General features: G+C 35.0%; 1 protein-coding gene and 1 long non-coding RNA gene across 4 annotated transcripts in view; one reads left to right on the top strand and one right to left on the bottom strand.

Annotated features, from left to right (window-relative positions):
• The window catches only part of shn (zinc finger protein schnurri), a 68,507-nt gene that overhangs the window by 7,505 nt on the left and 41,232 nt on the right, over positions 1-19,770 (bottom strand). The window contains exons 2-7 of one of the 3 annotated variants that reach the window (XM_069124422.1): positions 15,683-16,203; positions 13,221-15,420; positions 11,814-11,934; positions 5,739-6,983; positions 4,501-4,693; positions 1,422-1,670 (exon numbers count right to left, since the gene is read on the bottom strand). In XM_069124422.1, coding sequence (XP_068980523.1) covers positions 1,422-1,670; positions 4,501-4,693; positions 5,739-6,983; positions 11,814-11,934; positions 13,221-15,420; positions 15,683-16,203 — 4,529 coding nt within the window. Of the gene's footprint in view, positions 1-1,421; positions 1,671-4,240; positions 4,376-4,500; positions 4,694-5,738; positions 6,984-11,813; positions 11,935-13,220; positions 15,421-15,682; positions 16,204-19,770 lie in introns of those variants that run through there. The other 2 variants (XM_069124423.1, XM_069124424.1) reach the window with 2 other exon arrangements.
• Positions 352-2,639, top strand: LOC138185454 (uncharacterized). Its single transcript, XR_011174618.1, has 3 exons — positions 352-794; positions 1,903-2,042; positions 2,178-2,639. It is a non-coding gene; the product is annotated as an uncharacterized LOC138185454 (long non-coding RNA).

The following is a 19,770-nucleotide window of genomic DNA, read 5'->3' as shown; positions in this document are numbered from 1 at the left end:
TATTAAAACTAAAAAGGTTAATTGTATTAATTCTAGAAACTTTCAAATCTGGGCAAACTGACATATAATTGGTCGTGAGCAAAAGCTTTCTTGCCCTAAATCTATACCCGCATACCTACATTAATATTACAAAAAGTCCAAAAATATTTATTTGGCTTGAGGCAGAGGTGTTTCGGGACAATTGTGACTATCTTTTACGTGTTTTATTTACGAGACGAAGCTAAGGGCCAATTCTGATTCCGTAATGAAATCTGTTAGAAAGCAACTCCTACTTTTAAATATTCGCGGCCGCCAGAAAAGAGAGCGCGCGGTCGAGCAATCGATATAATTCGATCTCAATGGCATGTTCGGTGCGACGCAAAGCGATTTCATAGCATCGCATCTTGTCAAGCCACCAAGCAACTGTCCGATTCCAGATTCAATGGCATTTGTCATAGGACGAAATCGAATAACGGTGGGGTGCAAATCAACCTTAATCCGGCATATTTATTCATTTAGTAATTTACGGACACTAACATTATGTTACAAAAAAAGAAACAAAAGTACAATAACTGATTAAGAGTTAAAGACTGTAACGCTGATCGTCTGAATTTATAGAAAGGAACAGAACAGAGGTCGACTCGATCGGTGGAAATACATAGTCATATATTTACATAGTTGCATATTCTGGTGACGGAATCGCCAAATCTAAGATCACTCGTGAAGAAGTGGACGCGGAAGATCAGAGTATTGCATAAGGAACGTGAACAAGCATCGAAATTAATAAGCTGAACTAACGAAGGACTATGAACGAGGTTATTGATGACTTTACATAAAAGAAGAATGTTAGCACATTCATCATTATATAGAGTACCCCGTGGGGTCGTAGTTGTGGCGACAACTGTGAATTGGACAAGTGCGCATGATGCAAAGCGCAGGAATTTGCGCAGTGTCGTATTTATGCTCACTACTCGGTTCCCCGAGGAGTACGCATAATAAAATGTAGCCTGTGTCCATCCGGTGAAAATGTACTTTCCAACGGTTAAAGAATTGTGTAAATCGGTTGAACAATTTCTGAGATATCTCGAATGCACACAAAGAGACCCTCTCTCTTTATAATATTAATGTAGATAATTATTTCAAGTTATTGCATGTTTAGATGAAATGAAATTAATCAAAGTCTTTCATCGTTTATTTTGTCTATATATTCTAACGCATTTCACATTTTCCTAATATATTTTTTACATTAAACATTTCTCTTTTATTTAAATTCAAATTTGCTATCTATATGTACAATAAGGATAATTTCATAATTATACTATAAGAGTATTTTTTTTTAGCGAAATGCAAATTTTTACAAATTTTTTTACTGCATTAAATAAAATATTATATATAAATATGGTATGAAATTTTGGAGAACTTTTTAACGTATCTGAACTTACCTGAAGACTAGAAAGACTATTATCACAGTCGGTAGTATCAATATCATTCAAATTGACACCAGATCTTTCCATCTCAGCGTACGTTCCAAAGGGCAATTTTCCTAAACATTCTAATTTCATAATGTGCATTTTGCTACGCAAATGCTTCGCCAAGTGACCATGTATTCTGAATGCTATTTTGCAGTCTGTACATTTAAATGGCCTTGGATTGCTGGTGGTCGCTGCTCCGAACGTGGAAGTCATACTAACCTGTAATCAAACAAATTCGAAAATTCAGTTCACGTCTAGTATATCGAAAAATACGCATGCATATCGCATTTAAACACGAGATTTGATGAACTCTAGAATTAGGAAAATTTCATTCTATCTTCTATCCTAACCAAACTCCGATAAATTCAGTTCACTTTGATCATATACAACTTTTTTGCTTCTATTAGTTTAATCATCTTTAAATATTACCGTAAAATTTCGTTTCTTTCAGTCATATTCCATTACTATGATAATACAACAATTAACTTTGTTCGATTAAAATATTGGATACATTATGGAAATGTAAAGAATGAATAACGAATCATACTATAATATATTACCATTCAGTCGAACGATCGAAGTCAATATAAGGTACGCTCCTGAAGTTAATATCGAATTATAAGGGAATAATTTTTAAATTTGTCTGGAAATTTAACTGAATAAAAAATATATAAATAAAACGCGTTCTTCTTATTTATATCACATGATCACGTCAATTCGTTTTAGAGAAACGGGTGCGAGATACAGTTGAAGTTCTATACGCACGATATATTTCAATATAAGTATCGATGCCTCAAATTTCTAGTAATAGAATAATGAAAGAGGAGAAAAGTAAAAACAATCATAATCGGCACATCTGGGATTCTAATGTTAGTGGCTGTCAGAAATTTGTATGGTTTTCCAAGCATGATAATTTTAAGAATAAACACCTAGGAACAATAATTATTTTAATTTAAATGTATTTACTCTGAATGAGGGAAAACTGTGCTTATTTATAATGCAAGTTCAGTCTGAGCACGTAATTTTCCTCTAGCGAAAGTTATACCGCGTCTAACGCAGTTAGTCGTATATGTTTGTTTCACGACTCTCGACTTAACTTGAAATCAAACCAAATTCAGAAAATCTAAAAAGTTTATAACGTAGTCGGAAATAACATCGTGACGGAAGATTCGGAACAAAAAATGATTCAAGATATTTATATAAATTAATAATGAAATAAATAGTAAGAATAATAAAGATTATTAATTTCTGTTTAAAGATATTTAATTTCTCTTTAATATAGTGATTAATTTAGTATAGTAAATATATACAATTTAGTATAGTAAATAGGAATATAATAATTTGTCAGAAAATGGATTGGTATGATTTATTGTTAGGAAAACAACAGTTTTATTTGATCAAAATTATTAATGTTGAATACTTGTAGGATGAAAAGTGAAATGACAATTGCAATCATATTTAAAGAATATTTCATAAACGTATAAAAATAGTTGAAAATTGTTTTTATAAAAAGCGTTCCGAATCACGCTAACTTATGATTTGCTATGCGTCGAAGATATGTCATATAATGCGTCTTTGAATACGTCTTAAAAAATGTTATTATATTATAAATAGAAAGATATGCATTTGAAAAAAATCACCTTAAAATTTCCTTCATTATTGCAGAAAAACTCCGTAGGAACTTCTGTAGAAACAATTTTTGTATAGCTTTACTTATTTACTAAATATTTAATCATTCTGATTGTAAGTTAACTCACTTATTGTACGTCGCACGTGCATGTGCAAGTATGTTCACAGAGAACAGTAAATAATTCGCCCCTTAACCGCAAGATTTTATTCGTCTTTAATTTAATAAAATAAATTTACTTCGTCATGAGTAGATTTGTAAACGATTTGTAAATCAGTTCAATGTAGTACACTTGTAAGATCAATTCATTACAACACGAAAAAATATAACGAATAAATAGAAACTTTATATTTATTTCAGGCTGCGTTGCTGTACGAGGATTGTTTAAGGAAAGCATTCAACCATTCTGAATATATATATCTCGAGAGCAGATTGTGTGAGTTTGATGTAACTAAACAACCATCTGAAACGAATGTCACTATGTGTATGTGAACAGCCATTCTTAGCGAGGCCACTCAATATTCAATTGTTAATGTTACATCGCTGAGTGAGTTTATGTTTTGTGTGTCTGTTGCTACATTTACAATGACTAAGCGAGTAAGTTTTACCTTTCAAATGTCAGTTTCAACAAACAAAAGTTTGCACAAATGATAAAACACTATATCATCTGCTTACGTCTGTTAATCCTTTTATGTCCCAGATTTGGCACTGTGTCATTTATAATCAACAGTCGAACATTGTAAAACTTACTCGCTTAAATGCGAGGATCACAAAAATATGAACTCACTGAATAGCGTAACGTACATTGCCAATTGGATAACTATAGAAGAATTTACATATACACTGGATGATTTGTTTCAAATAGTCGTTAAGTTACATCAATTTCATTCGGTTTTGAAATATTTAAAACGGCTGGATGTTTTTGAAATAATTCTTGCAACCAAGTATATTATAACGTAATCACTGTATCCGGTGGACGATCTTATAAATTTTCAACCAATAAATATATGATATATGTAAATACCTGTGAGGGAGTTTTCAGTCGTAAGATTTAGATTTCTTCCATTTATTTTTGTTATTAAAAAACTAAAGTTATTAAAAAAATAAAGTAATAATTAAATAAATGACCATCTACAATTTGAGTCACATTTAACTGCTTCAATGGTAATATTTGTTTGTATCTCCTAGGAAAACCATACCAGCTGTTAACGACCTTCTATAAATTTACCGGTAGATAATCCCCGTATAACGCGTTCCTTTTAACGCAGGACGTGCCCCTACGTTATACAGGGATCCACTGTAATTATATTAACATTTAAAGGCCGAAAATCAAGTAATTAATCAAGTAATTAACTCGAGATCATTAGACAGTTTATTATCGTAAATGAAATATGTAATATTTAAATATAAAAAGTTGATTACCTTATTGTGATGAGAAACAGATCTTTCGTGCTTTGTCAAATGACCCTTGGTTCGAAAAGAAACCGCGCAACTGACGCATTTAAATGGTCTCTCGAAGTAATGAATGTTGATATGCAACCGTAACTGACTAGGTTTGCTGAACACCTTGTTACAAACTCCACAGACGCTTTTCCCATCTTCAGCCATACTGTAACTACATTCAGTAGACTCAGTTCTTTCAACGAAAACTGCTTTAGCATCGAATGTGGCAAAGGATTATCAACAAATGGAACATTTTAACAAATGGAACATAATTGTACCACTTTCCTATAACCTTGAATTTCTATAAATTGTAGGGAAAAGGAGTTAATTCCTGATTTGGATTATAAATATATATTCTGCGGATAATAACTCTTTTTACAATGTATCGTTACAATTGTATTGAAAATGGATGAAAAACGAGGAATATCTGATAGTTTTATTAAACCTTACACATGTATTTTATTTTTCATTTATTTATCGTACTTCCCATGTTATGTACAGGAACCTTATGCGTTTTGTTACTATTGATGTAATGCAAACATATAGTATCCAGAAATAGTACAAGTAAAAAGAATGGCGATATTCCTTATTTTGTGCTCGATATTCTATGTTTTTAACTTATACGTCAAATCTTTAATGTTATTCTACGCGGATATCGATGCTTTGGAACTCTTTGCGATCTTGTTTGTCAGGTATGTCAATCCCTTATCATGGGCAAACGCAATAGTATCAAATGCGCTGGCCTTAATAGAACGAATTAATCCCATTTTAAATTAAATTAAATTATGCTATCATCATCCTGTACTAATCGTATTTTAAGTAAAAAGAATCATATTAATAACTTTTAATAAAATTTGAGATGTCTTTGTCTTTCGGTATTTTTATTGTACAATGATAAAATCAGGTTAATTTCTTAACAATTCCTTATTAGACAAAGAAAGATGATTTGCAGCGTAAATGTTAATTATTCCTAAATCTGACATCGTTGAGTAATCAATAATCACAATCGTTTATTTCTGACTAAATGACTTAATTTTCCATTTCATTTCAATTAGTGGTCTTTATCACGTAAAAATACAAAACAGCAGTTAAGAAATACTTAAGAAGATTAAGTAATTGAAATGATTGTGGGTCATCGAATGATGCCAGTTAAAGTTAAGGAACTCGTGAAGTGTTATTACCACTCAATTAAAACTAACATGTGAAATATCGCTCACCTGGCATAATTAGATGCAGGTCCATTCGAGGGCTGCAAGAACTCAGCTTGTGGCTTAGTGGTTGCAGCGTTAGGCGAGGGCGATCTAAAACCGGGTCCCCCGACAACCATTTTCCGCGCAACCGTATGTTTCATGCTCTCTGCTATTTCTTTTTCTCTGTGAATCGATTCGATATCGAACGACCGTCGATCTATGACGATATTGTTCTGATAAATTTTCTCTCTGATTTCCATCTTGATATCTTCAGTGGTATGCTTCGATACGTGCTTAATCCTGGAATCTATCATAGTCATTTGTATCTTGCTAGGATCGTTATAAGTCGTTACTGGACTAGTCTCTAATTCAGCGTTTCTTGATTTCGGAGATGATTGTTCCGGGTAAATGTCCCTCTCTCTCGGTTGCTTTTCCATCTTCGTATTTCCTACTCGGTATTGTTGTTTAATTTTACTATCCATAACGTGTCGTTCAGTGAGATATGCTTGCAACATATGTCCCTCGGCATCCGGTTTCCACTCTCTTCCTTGTATCGGTAGTCTTTCCATCGTTTGAACGATCGTTTGTAACAGTACCGGTTCCGAAACGGCAGTTAAAATATCTGCTGGCTTGGCTCTTTGCGGTATGGAAGAGGGCAACGGCTGTAGGGCTGGTTTCGTCGTGAGATCCATAGGCTGTGCCAAAGTATTTCGCGAGTCGGTATCGACTCCGTTCACCTCGATGTCGGAACTTTCTTTTTTCGATGATTGAATCACGGTCGTCCTCGATTCTTCCGGAGCGGTTCGGCTCGAGGGGAAATAGTATCGATGGGACAATTCGTTTCGAACGAGAGTAGTTTCTTGCGTGGTGACAGTTTGGCTGCTCAAGCAGACGTTGTTGCTTATCGCGGTAGATGATACGTTCGCGGACCTGGAGGTCGTTGGGAAAGTTAGAGTGTAAGGGTAAGTTGTCGGTCTTCCAGACGGTAGAAGCCCTGGAAATCTGTTTGTATTACGTTGCGATAGACTTAGCAAACTCTGTGCAGCTTCTTGCTCCTCGCTTCCGGATTCTTCACTCTCCTCTCCATCACTTTCTTCCTCCTCTTCCGAGGATTCCTCGGTATTTCCACCTGCAGCCAACCGGGCGATAGCTTCTTTATCGATATTTTCATCACAGACCGTCGTAGGTACCGGAACAACGCCGAGCTCGACGCACTTCTTGTAATGAGCTTTCGACTTCATATGTTTCGTCAGGTTGCCTTTGGTTTTAAAGCTGCGCGTGAAAGAAGAAAAAATATTTGTAAATATTTATAACGTATAATTGTATAAATTATAATATACAGAATGATACACGTAACTAAAGTCACTGCTACTAATAATATTGCAAATAATAATTTCAGCGTGTTGATTCGTCAGGAAGTATACGATACATTATTCGATTTTTCTCAATCTTTCTTAAATGAAATTCAAATTCTCCTTTATAACGAAAATTATGAATAACATTAAAAAAAGAATAATAATATGTATTAAAATGGCTGTTAAACGACTGTCAAAGAAATTCTGCTAATTAACGCGCTAAAGTTTAAGTGAGCACTTGACTCGTACATGTAAATGTATCTTTCATTATAAATAAGAATTTAACTTCTATCTGAAAAATCCGAAAAAATCCGAAAAAATTTTCGATAAAGTCATTATTTTCAAAGTTATCCAAGTGGTTCTAATTAAGTGTCTCGCTTTAAATAATATTTGGAACAATTCTAGTATAAATATCGATTTGTTAAAAATAGCATTTTGAGCATATAAAATAACACTTCATTTGAAACTACGATTTTGCTACAAAACTTCAAATTAAAATTCCCTGAAATAACAAAGTTATACCGTTCCAAGTCAGCCATGTATATTCGTATACACGTATGAACCGTAGTTAGTAGTTACGAGTATTTTTCTCAGAATATCATTTCATGAAATAATGTCATAGTTAGTTCATGAATACTAGAAATACGTATTTTAAAAAAGGTAATTAAGAATTGCGAGGGCAACCTGCGATTCTTTACAAGAAATAAATATTTAAAAAAAAAAAAGTGGATTAAATCTAATATCTCTGCGTTATTATTAAATGTTAGGCATAAGTATGCTGTCTTAAAAGACAAAAAGTTTACTTTAAAATCATTTACTTTTATCGGAAAGCATGTCGAAAATAGTTGTAGTTCATGATTTTAAGATCTCAGTTCATTTGACATTGTGCAATAACAGTTTTGATAAAGCTTTCGCATTGTAATCCTCATTATCGTTTCTAATATATACCATACACACATGCAGAAATATTAGAATTAATAAAGCAGATCAAAATAGAAGGGAGCGTTACTTGTTGCATGCCACATAATTAAATACTGCATATTTAAAAAATAGAGCTATGTTTTATTCTAAGAAATCGCAATCCTTTCAAACATATTTAGTTCTTTTTCTACTATTTTGTATTTAAACATAGAAATTAGTAAATGAAAAACATATTTCACAAAATGTTTGGAATTTTTGAACATGTTTATATTGCCACCAGGTAATGCCAATCAGATATTCATCAAAAATACGAAATAGAGTTCCTAATAGATTTCCAATAAAATTTTTCAAATAATTAATTCTCTTTGGCAATAAATTGTAATTCCTATGTCAATGTAATAATTTTAGTAAAAGCCTGTATGCAGTTTATGTTATTTTTTTCGAATTTTTCAACGGCGTTAACATGATTATCTGTTCAAGTTTTATCTCGTAAGGTTCATAACTTAATATATACAACATAACTTATATGTAGATAAATATATGTAACAGATATAAAAAAGATAATGAAAAATAATGGAAAGATATAATATGTTATTAATAAATATTACTATTATTCTTCCTCGTCCCATTTCTTGTGTGTGTGTGTGTGTGTGTGTGTTGTTATCCTTTATGTATAATGTTTGTGTTATACGGTATCATGATGTAAATTAAGCAGGTTTCCTTTCCTCCTTTCTTGATGAATATTAACGTCTGAACATGTATATTGTTTGTTACATGTATTTATTTTATCCGCATGTATAGAGTGATTCATAAAAGTATGTCTATACTTTCGGGAGTGAATCTACACTAAAATAACATGTATAGCTCCTACGTGCCTTAGTTTTCGAGCTAGAGATGATTGAAGAAAATATTCAAAATCCACCTTGCGCCTCGACACATGTTTCGGAATTAAACATATCCTGATCAAACATGTTCGCATTATGATATGATAATTTGTTATCTCTTTTCTATTGAATCCCGCTTCGTCAACAAACAACATGAAACATGGCAAAGCAGGATTTTCTGCAGTATTCTGCTGTATATAGTGGAATGTCAAGCCGTGCAGAAACGTGTACTCGAAAACTGTGATACATAAAACAAACATACAAGATGTTCTAAACTTAAACAGATGTGTTAAACGGATGCTAGACTGCGGGGGCATAATCTATAGGCAAAAAGACGAAAGAAATGTTATATAAAGTTTGTCAATAAACGATTTGTTTCAGAATTATAAAGAAATGCATGAAATAAGTAACGACGCACGCAGTTTATTGAAACTGAGCAATATCCTCCTGATCAAATGTTCATTGATGAGCTTGTATCCGAAGACAAGGACAACATTTTGAAATGAGAAAATAAAAGTACTCGACAATCGTTTTCGTCATATTGCATATGATATTTTCCAACTATCAACGATACAGAATTGTTAACACGTGATACAGTCAATTTCTGTGTGATGCGATGCGTCGTTATCTATTGCAATTTTTGTTTATAACTCTGTAACAAAGTACTTATTGACAAACTTGCGTCCAACATTTCCTTCTTTCTTTCGTCTGTAAATTAAGTCCTTACTGTTTGGCCATTTAAGTTTCGGGCAGCCTACAGGTATAAACATACATTTATATGATATTTTTTTATTTATTTTAATGTGTAGATTCATCCCCTGAAGTATAGACACGCATTTATGAATATTTATATTCTTGGATGTGGATGAGCACTTGCAAGGAAGGTACGAACGTTTACGCTGTATAATTGATATTGTCGTGCAAATGCTTGGTGTACAGCCTTTACTACAGTATATTTATTGTTTCTGTCTGTATAATCTTTTTCGGCGAGTAGTCTGCAGCTATCTATGTTCTATTGCTTTTCTGCAGTGGTAACATGTTTTGCATGCGTTATATCAATGGGCTCTTTTATTATGTATTGTATTTTCTGTGGTTTCTCGTATTTTCATGCATTGTCATGACTGTCGTGACAGTATTTCTTTTGTTTCTACGAAGAATTGTCTTAAACCATTTTATGAGCCACTTATATGGAAGTACAGTGGACTCAGTACAACGCGTTCCCCTCTATAACTTGGATTCGTCTAACGTCACACTCATAGTCCATATACAGGGTGTGCCACATTTTAATGTACAATATTTAATTGTTTTGTAAGGAAAGTTCGGTGTGCTCTGTAACTAAGAACAAGACTAAAATATCGTGTAGCAAAAAGATCGCATATGCTTCATTAAGTTATAAGAAACTTATAACGAAAGTGTAAAATGCGACGAATGTACGTTAACTTTCTCTTTTCTCGGTTTAACAGAGGATAAGGCAATATATATGTATAATATTCATGGTAAGTGTTGACATATGGCACATACATGAGAGTGTATTTTGTACATACATGTTTATTGCTTTTGGTTTAGGTATGTTTATTGTTTATTGTATGGTTTTACTATACGACGAAAAAAGCACGCTATTTCATTTTAGTTTCGTCCAGGCTTGTGAAATAAGAGTCGAGGGTTCCCAAAGCTGCACGTGCAGAAGTTAAACAAAACAAGTCAATATCAACTTTGTCAAAAATGCCAACTTTAATAAAGGCGATCGATACTTTGAAATATCTCGAAAGGGCTTGATCCTATCAAAAAAATGTTTGAACAAAAGTTGTTGGTTTGTTTCAAAGGAAGCATTATTATTGCCAATTATTTTTCTGTAGATCGACTGGTAGATCTTTTTCAGGGTCAACTCCATTTTTGTAAATCGAACCATGTACTTTTTGATACATTAATCGAACCATCTCCGCATTCTCTGTAAAAGCTATTGACTTATCTATACTGAAAAATCACTAATTTAGCAAATATTTTAACTTGAATTTGTCAAATTTATCATACGAAATACAAAGACAAGGTAAACGCAAGAATACAGTTTCGTGTCTTTCCTTCGTTCCAAACATCCTCTATATTATATAGCTTTACGTGTCATATTTTTGTTAAAACTTCTTAAGGAAACATTTCTGAACTTTTTACTACGTGACATGTTAGTCTTGTTTTTAGCTATACAACACATTGGCAAAATTTATACACTAAACTACGGGTACCCTGTGTAATGCATACATATGTACATGTGGTTGGTATAAATAACGCATGTTATCGTGTACAGCGCATATAACGCTGTTTCCTATAACGCGGAACGTATCTTCCGCGTTAAACGGTGGCCCACCGTACTTGTCTATATTTGGATCTTATATAATATCGTGGCGTTCGCCGTTTAGGTACTACCTTTTTACTCTTTTATCTTTCTCGTGTCTTATCACGCGCATGCGTTTCTGTGTATATGTTCTTGTACACTCTTTTTTCTTTTAGACTGAGCAATTGTATTTGTATTAAGTCAGTCCGATTAAACAAGTTTCTGTTGTGCGTGCTATTGTGAAAGTAGTTTTATATCTACTCAGGTAGCTGTGTAACTTTACGATTCTTTCGTAGCCATATTTTTTCTCAATAGTGTTTGGCATCGACTGTACGATAGTAATATTTGTCTTTTCTCTTTTTTTTCTATTACATTTTGGTAGAATTGTCTATAATGTCTATTGAATTATACGTTTTGTATTTCTTTTCCATTTTATACTTTATTATTATTATTATTATTGTTGTTGTTATTATTATTATTATTATTATTATTATTATTATTATTATTATTATTATATATGAAATAAAGAAACGTTTTAATTTTGCAATGTATTCAAATAAACAAAAATAGATATTGAAGGAAATCAAAGAAAGAAGATTCGTTAAAAACGACTTACCTAAAAGCGCAATGTTTACACGTGTACGGCCTTACGTCCGTGTGCGTTCTGATATGTTTCTTTAACATGGATGGCTTTTTACAACGAATGCCGCATTCCTCGCAAACGTATCGGCCTCGACCTTACATAATAAAGAAATAAGTTGAAACCGTTAACCAGCACATAATATGCTATTTACGAAAAAGGTATATGTCTCAATAGACGCACACATAAATGCAAATATTGGTTGTATTGTCATATACGTATACCTTTAACGTGACAATATATATGAGAATACAGGCTGGGGCGGAAATCATAGTACAAGCGGATAATTTCATGCAAAGAAATAAGACGAAAATTTGGTGTAACATTTTTATCAGAGACTTCGACTTCGAGAGAAACTCGAGTTTGAACTACATGTGAGAATATGTCAAAAACGAAGAACAACATTTTTCATAAGGTGTTTCGTTCTTTTTTTTCTTTGAGGAAAACAAATTTAAAAATCGTGCGCGTTTCACATTAGTTCGTAATTAACTTTTACATGAGCAAATATTATATTACATTTTTTACTTATTTTCACATCTACAATAATTTCGTATTGAATGTTTATTCATATGAAATCTGTACTTGTTAGTTAGCCACGTTAAAGTATATTTGACAAATTCCCAAATTTGATTTTATCAGAAACGGTGCGTCACGTGACAAAATTTTATTTCATATTTTCGACACATTTTTTAATGTAGAATTACCCCGTGCCCGATTGTACTATGATTTCTCACCCATCCTGTACAATATGCGTGATAATATTTCGCTTTTTTTTTCTCTCAGTGCTATACGGAAATTTAGAAAACTATAAAAATAGTATTAAAATAACAATTTTTTATAGTTTTACACTCGCTAGCAATTTCATCCTTCGCCCTTCCTTCTAATACTTCAGCCTCTTAAACTTTGTACTCTTTCTTCTATTACTCGTTAGAGACATATTACGTATAGTGACTACAGAAAGTATTTGTACACCATTGAATTTATACATTAATTGTATATTATATTATACAGTAATTAACCAGATCCGACTATAACACATTTCACATCATTCGGTAGTACCTTCGTATGATTATAAAAGCTTGACAGTAAATGTAAATGGAATGTAAAATCTAATAAAAAGACGCTCCATTGGAAAATAAGGTGCGTACAAATACTGTCTGTAGATATAAACATATCTGACTGGCTTACTAATTGACTTATTGCATACTGGAAAGAAATTCGCATATTCGTTTTTTGGTACGTTCCAATTTCTCTGAATATCAAACGTAAACAAATAAGTGAAAATGTTGAAAATACAAAGAGAGACAGGTGTTGGATTGCGCATAAAGTCAGTGCTGGAGTCGAAAGCAAGGCAGCGTGTGTAAAAACATGTTATATCTTTACCTCTGCCCCTGACATATGTATAGTCCTCGTTGCTTTCAAATCCTCCGTCGAATATCTTAACCCTTTTCGCTTTTTCTTGCATATCGCTATCCAAACCGCTATCGGAACTAGTTGGGGTGGTCGGTCTTTCCGAGGAATGCGTCAAAATGTCCTCCTGTTTTTTCCAGGCGGTCGTATAATTAAGCGGTCTGTGCCTCGAATCGTAATGCACCATATCAACGTCAGATGGTACTTCTTTGCATATCTTCCAATTCGAGTACATAGATAAGCCGTGTTGCTGTGTCACATACATCGGCTGTGGTCTATTCAGAGTGCAGTAAAATACTCTGGTCGAACATTTCAGGCCAAGATATGTATACGCGTGACCGTTCAAATAAAGCTGCCCGTAGGATTTCTTCGGCCGAGGGGTTTCTGGGCTTATGAGCGGAAGCGTGTTTGCCGTAGGAGTGATACCATGATGCTTCTTAGGCGTGAACGTGCCTGGCTTTAGTGGCAACGAAGTCGGCCTCAAGAACTTGAGGCGAAGTCTCGTCGAGGTCTCGGTAACGCTAGGAACTTTTGGGCTCGTTAATCCGATCTTCAAAACGTCGTTGCCAGGAGTTTTGAAGCCGAGCTTGGGGTCCTTTGCCGGGCTGGCGAGATCCAATGGCTGGCCTATCATCGACACGTGTCCATTGGACATCGGCTCTGGAATTCCAGCTATTGGCGTTTGTATCTTGGTGGCGTTGATATTTGTACTTGGTGTTTGTATTTTCACCGGACTGGCGAGATCTAAGGGTTGAGGGACTATGTGGAGGCCAGGCAATCCTGGTATCACCTTGTATCCGGCTTCATCGGTGGCTAAACTCGTGGATATGTCTATGGCTGGCGTCAGGGTGTGTGGTCCAGGCATGCCAGGAACATAAGGTATAACTTTACCACCGTGAAGGATATTCGTGATTCCCGGTTGAGGCAAAGTCAGCGGGTTATAGGCAGTGATACTGGTCAGAGGATTTAAGTTCGGCTCTAGATAACTGTAGCACGACATGTTGGGTGCTATATTCGAGGTTGATATGTTCGGTATGATCGGCGCCAACATTTTTGGAGTGTTGGGCAAAGATATGGAGGAACTAGGCGTGCTGACCGCCGTACGCGGTGGTTTGTGTACCATCGTGCCTCCCGAGTGAAGACCCGATCTAACCACGATCGAAGCGGTCTCCGAAGTAACGCACTTGCTGCTCACGATCTGCTCGCTCGTAGGAGAGTTGGTTTGTCGCGGCTCGATTCTCATCGTCTTCGTTTCACCGGTATTGTCCAATATTCTGACTTCCCCGCCGAACATTTGCAACGAGTTTGGTCGTGGATACTTGCTTAGCTCCTCGAGAGATCGTAACGTGGTTGGTACAGGGTCCGATCTCTGTTTCTTCATGGGTGGAGCGTACGCATCGACGAGCCTCGTATTGCCCAACAGAGGCCCGGGAGATGGAAGGGGTTGCAAGGTGCTGTAATATTCGGAAGACTTGGAATCAAAATCCGACTCTCTTTTCTCCATTTCCAACTGATAATCTCTTCGAGGACTCACGCTGCCTTTGCAGTAGTACTTACGATGAACATCGAGATTATCGATACTTGAGTAAGGGATATTGCAGGAAGGGCAGAAATAGCTCTCGTATTCCGTCGTTCCCTCTTGATTCGAGTTTTGATTTTTCAATAGGAGATCCTTGATTATCGAACTTTCCGGACCGTTCGGATAATCTTTACTTTCTTGCACAAAGCTCTCACTGTAACATCGTTTTCTCGAAGATTCCTCCGCGGATGAGAGATTCAACGGCTGATCGATAGATTGTTTCGTTTCCACGAGGCTTTGCTGTCTTTGAATCAGTTTGTGTAGTCGCGGATCCACCGCATCGACGATCGCTTGGTTGTCCGTAATAATTTTATCAATATGTTCCTGTACTTGCTCTGGATTTGGTTTCGGCGTGGTGGTAGCGGCTGTCGAGGAAGAACTGTTCGTGGAAGAAATGGAGGAAAGGGAAGACGTTTCGATATCGTTGTTGACACACTGGAGGGCCGTGTGAAATTTTGGCTTGTAGATTTTCCCCGTTTTAATCGTTTTTACACTAACTGACGTCGTCGTGGGCGTCGATGACGGAGGGGGTGGTGGTGTGCCGGTTCCGTTGCTCGCACTGTCGGACAAGCTTATGTCCGAGTCCTCCGATACCTGTGAAATGATCGAATGTCTTTACGTCACATATTTTCTCACTCAAATCTTACTTCTAAGTTAAAAATCGAGTGTAAAAGCTGCATCCGCGATCTGAAATACGCGCCAATTATCAAGCTTTTTCAAACTTTATAAGAAAATATAATTAATCGTAAGCCTTAACAATAGTAACAGCTCGCGTCGTACTATAACATATATTCTATCTATCGCGATTCGAAAATCCTGTATGTGAGGAAGTGAGAAAGTGAAATAGAAAACGTACTTTGCTGGCATCACCACCTTCCATCTTAAGGGCGTGAGCACGGGATCTGCAGTGCTTGTAGAGATTCGACTTGGTCTTGAACGCGAATCCGCAAGGAACGCAAGGATACGGCCTCTCGTTGGTGTGAGCTCGGATGTGTTTTTGCAGGACGCTCGGTTTCGCGCACGACAGCCTGCAATAAGGACACACGTAGCCGTTTTTCCTCGATTCGGTCGGTTCTCCGTCCGCGGGTTCCGCAGAGATCTCGATCTTGATCGGATCTTTCGGCGACTCTCTGGAGTCCTTGGCCGACTCCTTCCTTTTAGTTGTCTCTGGAGAACCGTTGCTGACCACGGCGTCCTCCTTGGGCTCCACTTGCGGCGTAACCTCGGTCGTCGCCATCTTCTTGAACTTCTTGTGCAAGTATTTCGGCTCGCCATCGTTATTGTTGTTGTTGTTGTTGTTGTTGTTGTTGGTGTTGGTGTTGTTATTGTTATTGTTGTTTGCTAACTGTGGGTCTGTCATCGCCACAGTGTGAGTCTCTGCAGAGAGGAAAATGAAAATTCGGTAAGAAAATTGATTTGGTGTTTCGCTCGAAACATGTTATCAATTGCGAATAAAATTTGCCTTCTCTCATCAAAGTATTCATTTCGAATGTTTTGAGCACATGTACATAAAATAATAGCCATTAAAATTAGAAATGACGGAGAAATATGAAATATTGTTAAAAAACTAACGAAACCGCGTGAGGCACGCAAACGCGGGAAGAAAGAAATATTGTTTGTTTGGGTCCGATACTCCATCGTGATTCAGCTAGATTGTTCCGAGAATCGTCTTACGAGGAACATTACAATGAATCACGTGTTATGAGTAGAGTAATAGTTTATGATCGCGAAGAACAGGAGATTCCGGGAAACATGTAAGAAAAGATTTACTAAGATATTCTAGAAACAACAGTGAATTGTCCAATAGTGCTGTGCATACAGTTACACAAGATGGATAAATTTTTTATTTTTTCCTCTGTCGTCCTCTATGCGTGATCGAATAATATTTACACGCGGAATTTTATGTTTTAATATTTGATAAAAAGTAAAATTGTCTCGGCAAGGACAGCTTGAGAAAATTATCTTCATATAATCCTTTATTTCAACTAACGCTTTCAAGCAAGATTATAAATACTATGTAGCATCAAATACTGTATTTCTACGTATATTTCTTACTTTGATTAACAGCTGTTTTAATAGGTAACATTCAGAAAAAGCCAATGTATATTTTATTTATAACGAAAATAAAATCTAACAATTAATTAATACCTTTCCAAAGATAAGTCAAGTAATCAAGTAGAACCGCTTCGGCGGTGGATTCTGCACATGAAAACAACAAAAAACTGTTTGCATTAACGTATGTCCAATAGCAATTTGACCTTGTTTTCGATGTATAGCGAGTTTCTTCTGTAACAAATTGTATCTGCGCATCTTTACATTTCAATAATCTGACATTTACAACTAGTGCACCAATCATTTGTACAACGTCAAATAGAGTATATGTTTATATGGACTTTTCTTATTATTCCCACGTATAGAATTCAGCGTTTAAGCGGTTCCTCGATGCTACGGGACACTCTGCATAAGCAAGAACGCGGTGAAATAATCGAATGAATATTCTTATCATGCTTCCAGTGCATGACGTTACACTCTTGTTTGTTTCGTCGTTGTATCTGCGACATATTTTAATGAGTATGTTACTGAGAAATAGTAAATTATGTCCACGCTTCACGTTTCACGACTTCCTATATGATTTTCAGACTTGGGCATGACTTAAATAAGGTACTTGAAAATTCTATAACATCATTTTACTTGGCTCGCTCGTAATTAGTTTAACATAATTACATATGTATTAGTCTATTTGAACAAAAAAATGTTTTTCTCGGAATTACTTCATTGAAATGAAACAATTTTTCACATTATTTTTTATTTATGCAACCATTTCTCGAAGTAAATGATACTTTTCTATTACGTCAATTGCTTCGGAAATATGAATATACAGAGTCACGTATTTCATGATAAATTCCAGTAGGAGCAGCTGCGTGAATAAATTCATTACCTTTTACGTTAACATATAGCATATTTTACATATAACGTATAATATATAATTATGCTTTATTGTTTGTGACTCAGACATGTGAAAAGTGTCAAAAGATTCAAATTAATAGTAAAACTCGCTAAAAGAACAGAATTGCTTGATTAATTTTATCTGATCATAAAATAAAGTTAAAATAAAGTAAAAAAATAAAATTATTTTTAAAATAGACGTAGAAGGTCAGTAGAAATCTGAGTCGTCTATTACAAGTTGTGACGTTTTATTTTCATAATGTTCTAAATATTGTCAATTACAATCGAAATGTTGTCCGAAGTGCCGTTTTAAATGGTTCGTGCAAAAGCTACACACGAACACGTTTGACGTGTAATTATCAGGTCGCTTAATATTCAAGGCCTGAAAGGTCATTCTTGTGCAGTTATACGGCAGTTACGTTACGAAAGCGGAAGAAGCCGAGTTCAATAGTTCAGAGCGTCGTTTATGCGCGAACAAGACTTTCCTTCGATTGGATTTCCATCTATAATGAAATTCGTTGAATGACGTTTCTGTTCACCAGTAAAAGACGATCAGAAATTATTCATAGCGAGCAGAAGCCGTTCAAATTTTTTAATCACCGTTATCCCAATTTGTTCAGCACTGTAAATATTTTCGACGTTATCGATCGTTTAATATCTACGTCTAATATCCTTACCGACTAAAGGCACAAATTCTTTGCTTCTTAATGTAATTAGTAATTACGCAGAAATAGATTACGCGCGTGAGTTAATCAAGCGGTCGTTAATTACTTTGTTTGTGCCAATACACTACAGCATTCTACTGCTGCACAATTTACAAATTACTGCTATACCGATTTAACTGATTTAATTTCTCCTATTTAAGATCGTCGATAGTTTGCATATCCCTTCGTTCGATGAATTATTACCGCTTGACGTTTTTCGCTGTTCCTAACTATGGCGTTTTCAAATTACGTGGCGTAACATTGAATAGTAAAGTGTCATTCTCGGAATAAACGCAGTTGTTTTCCTCCGGTAATAGTCGATGTTCGATCATTTTGCAATCTGTGAAAGTATTGCTTCATCTAATGTCTTGTCAATATTTCCAACACAGTTTCCGTCTGATAAGACGATTTTTCGTGCTAAAATGCATTCGTAAACCATTTTTTACCTTACGTTACCAGGAAAATGATTAGCATACATATTTTATTCACTATCGGAAAAATGAATTGATATTGAAGCGGAAAATTCGATCAATAATGTGAAGTGTGAATCGATAGCAACGTAGAAGAATACAAAGAATACCGAAGTTTTTCAAATCTGTATAACACATTTTTATAATAATTTTTCTAATAAGGCCAGTAAATATCAGTTTGTTGCCCTACTTTCATGCATTTTTCTTGCATGTCAACAATTTTCTAGATCAACATTTACATTTCCAAATCATTTCTCCTTTTACAATTTTTATTCCGACGTGTAATTGTATATCTCAGCTTCTAACTCCTAATCTTCTTCCCTTCTAACTATATATTCGATTATAGCTCGGACATGATAATATTCAGAATCGAAAAATTAAGCGTATCATATATATATATATATATGTGTGTACATCAAGAATAGAAATCAATATGCAGTGAGCAAAACTCGCGTTACAAGTACTTTTAGTGCCTCGGATTTCATAAACATGTATTTAACACTAATCACGTTTTGCTTCAGAGATATAAGCAAATAAAAAGTGTGAGGCGTTTAACAATTCTAGTTCTTGTACATTCAAGTTGTACAAAAGGCAAAGGTACAAAATAACAGAAATCTAAACCGAATATTCGAGCGAAACATGTTTCTACCTACAAAAAGATTAAAAAACCATAGTTTGACACAAATACACAGTAAACTTTGTTCAAACAATGGTATAGGAACGTGGGAGAAAAAATTGTTCCGCTAACTTCTATTATCCTTTGATATTGTTTGAAATATCAATAGCTACAGCTAGAAAATACAGCGGATTCATAAATGCCTCGG

Source organism: Bombus flavifrons, chromosome 12 (genome assembly GCF_040668555.2).
Source record: "Bombus flavifrons isolate JBK064 chromosome 12, iyBomFlav1_principal, whole genome shotgun sequence".
Lineage (NCBI taxonomy): Eukaryota > Metazoa > Arthropoda > Insecta > Hymenoptera > Apidae > Bombus > Bombus flavifrons.
This window is presented reverse-complemented; position numbering and strand designations above follow the sequence as displayed.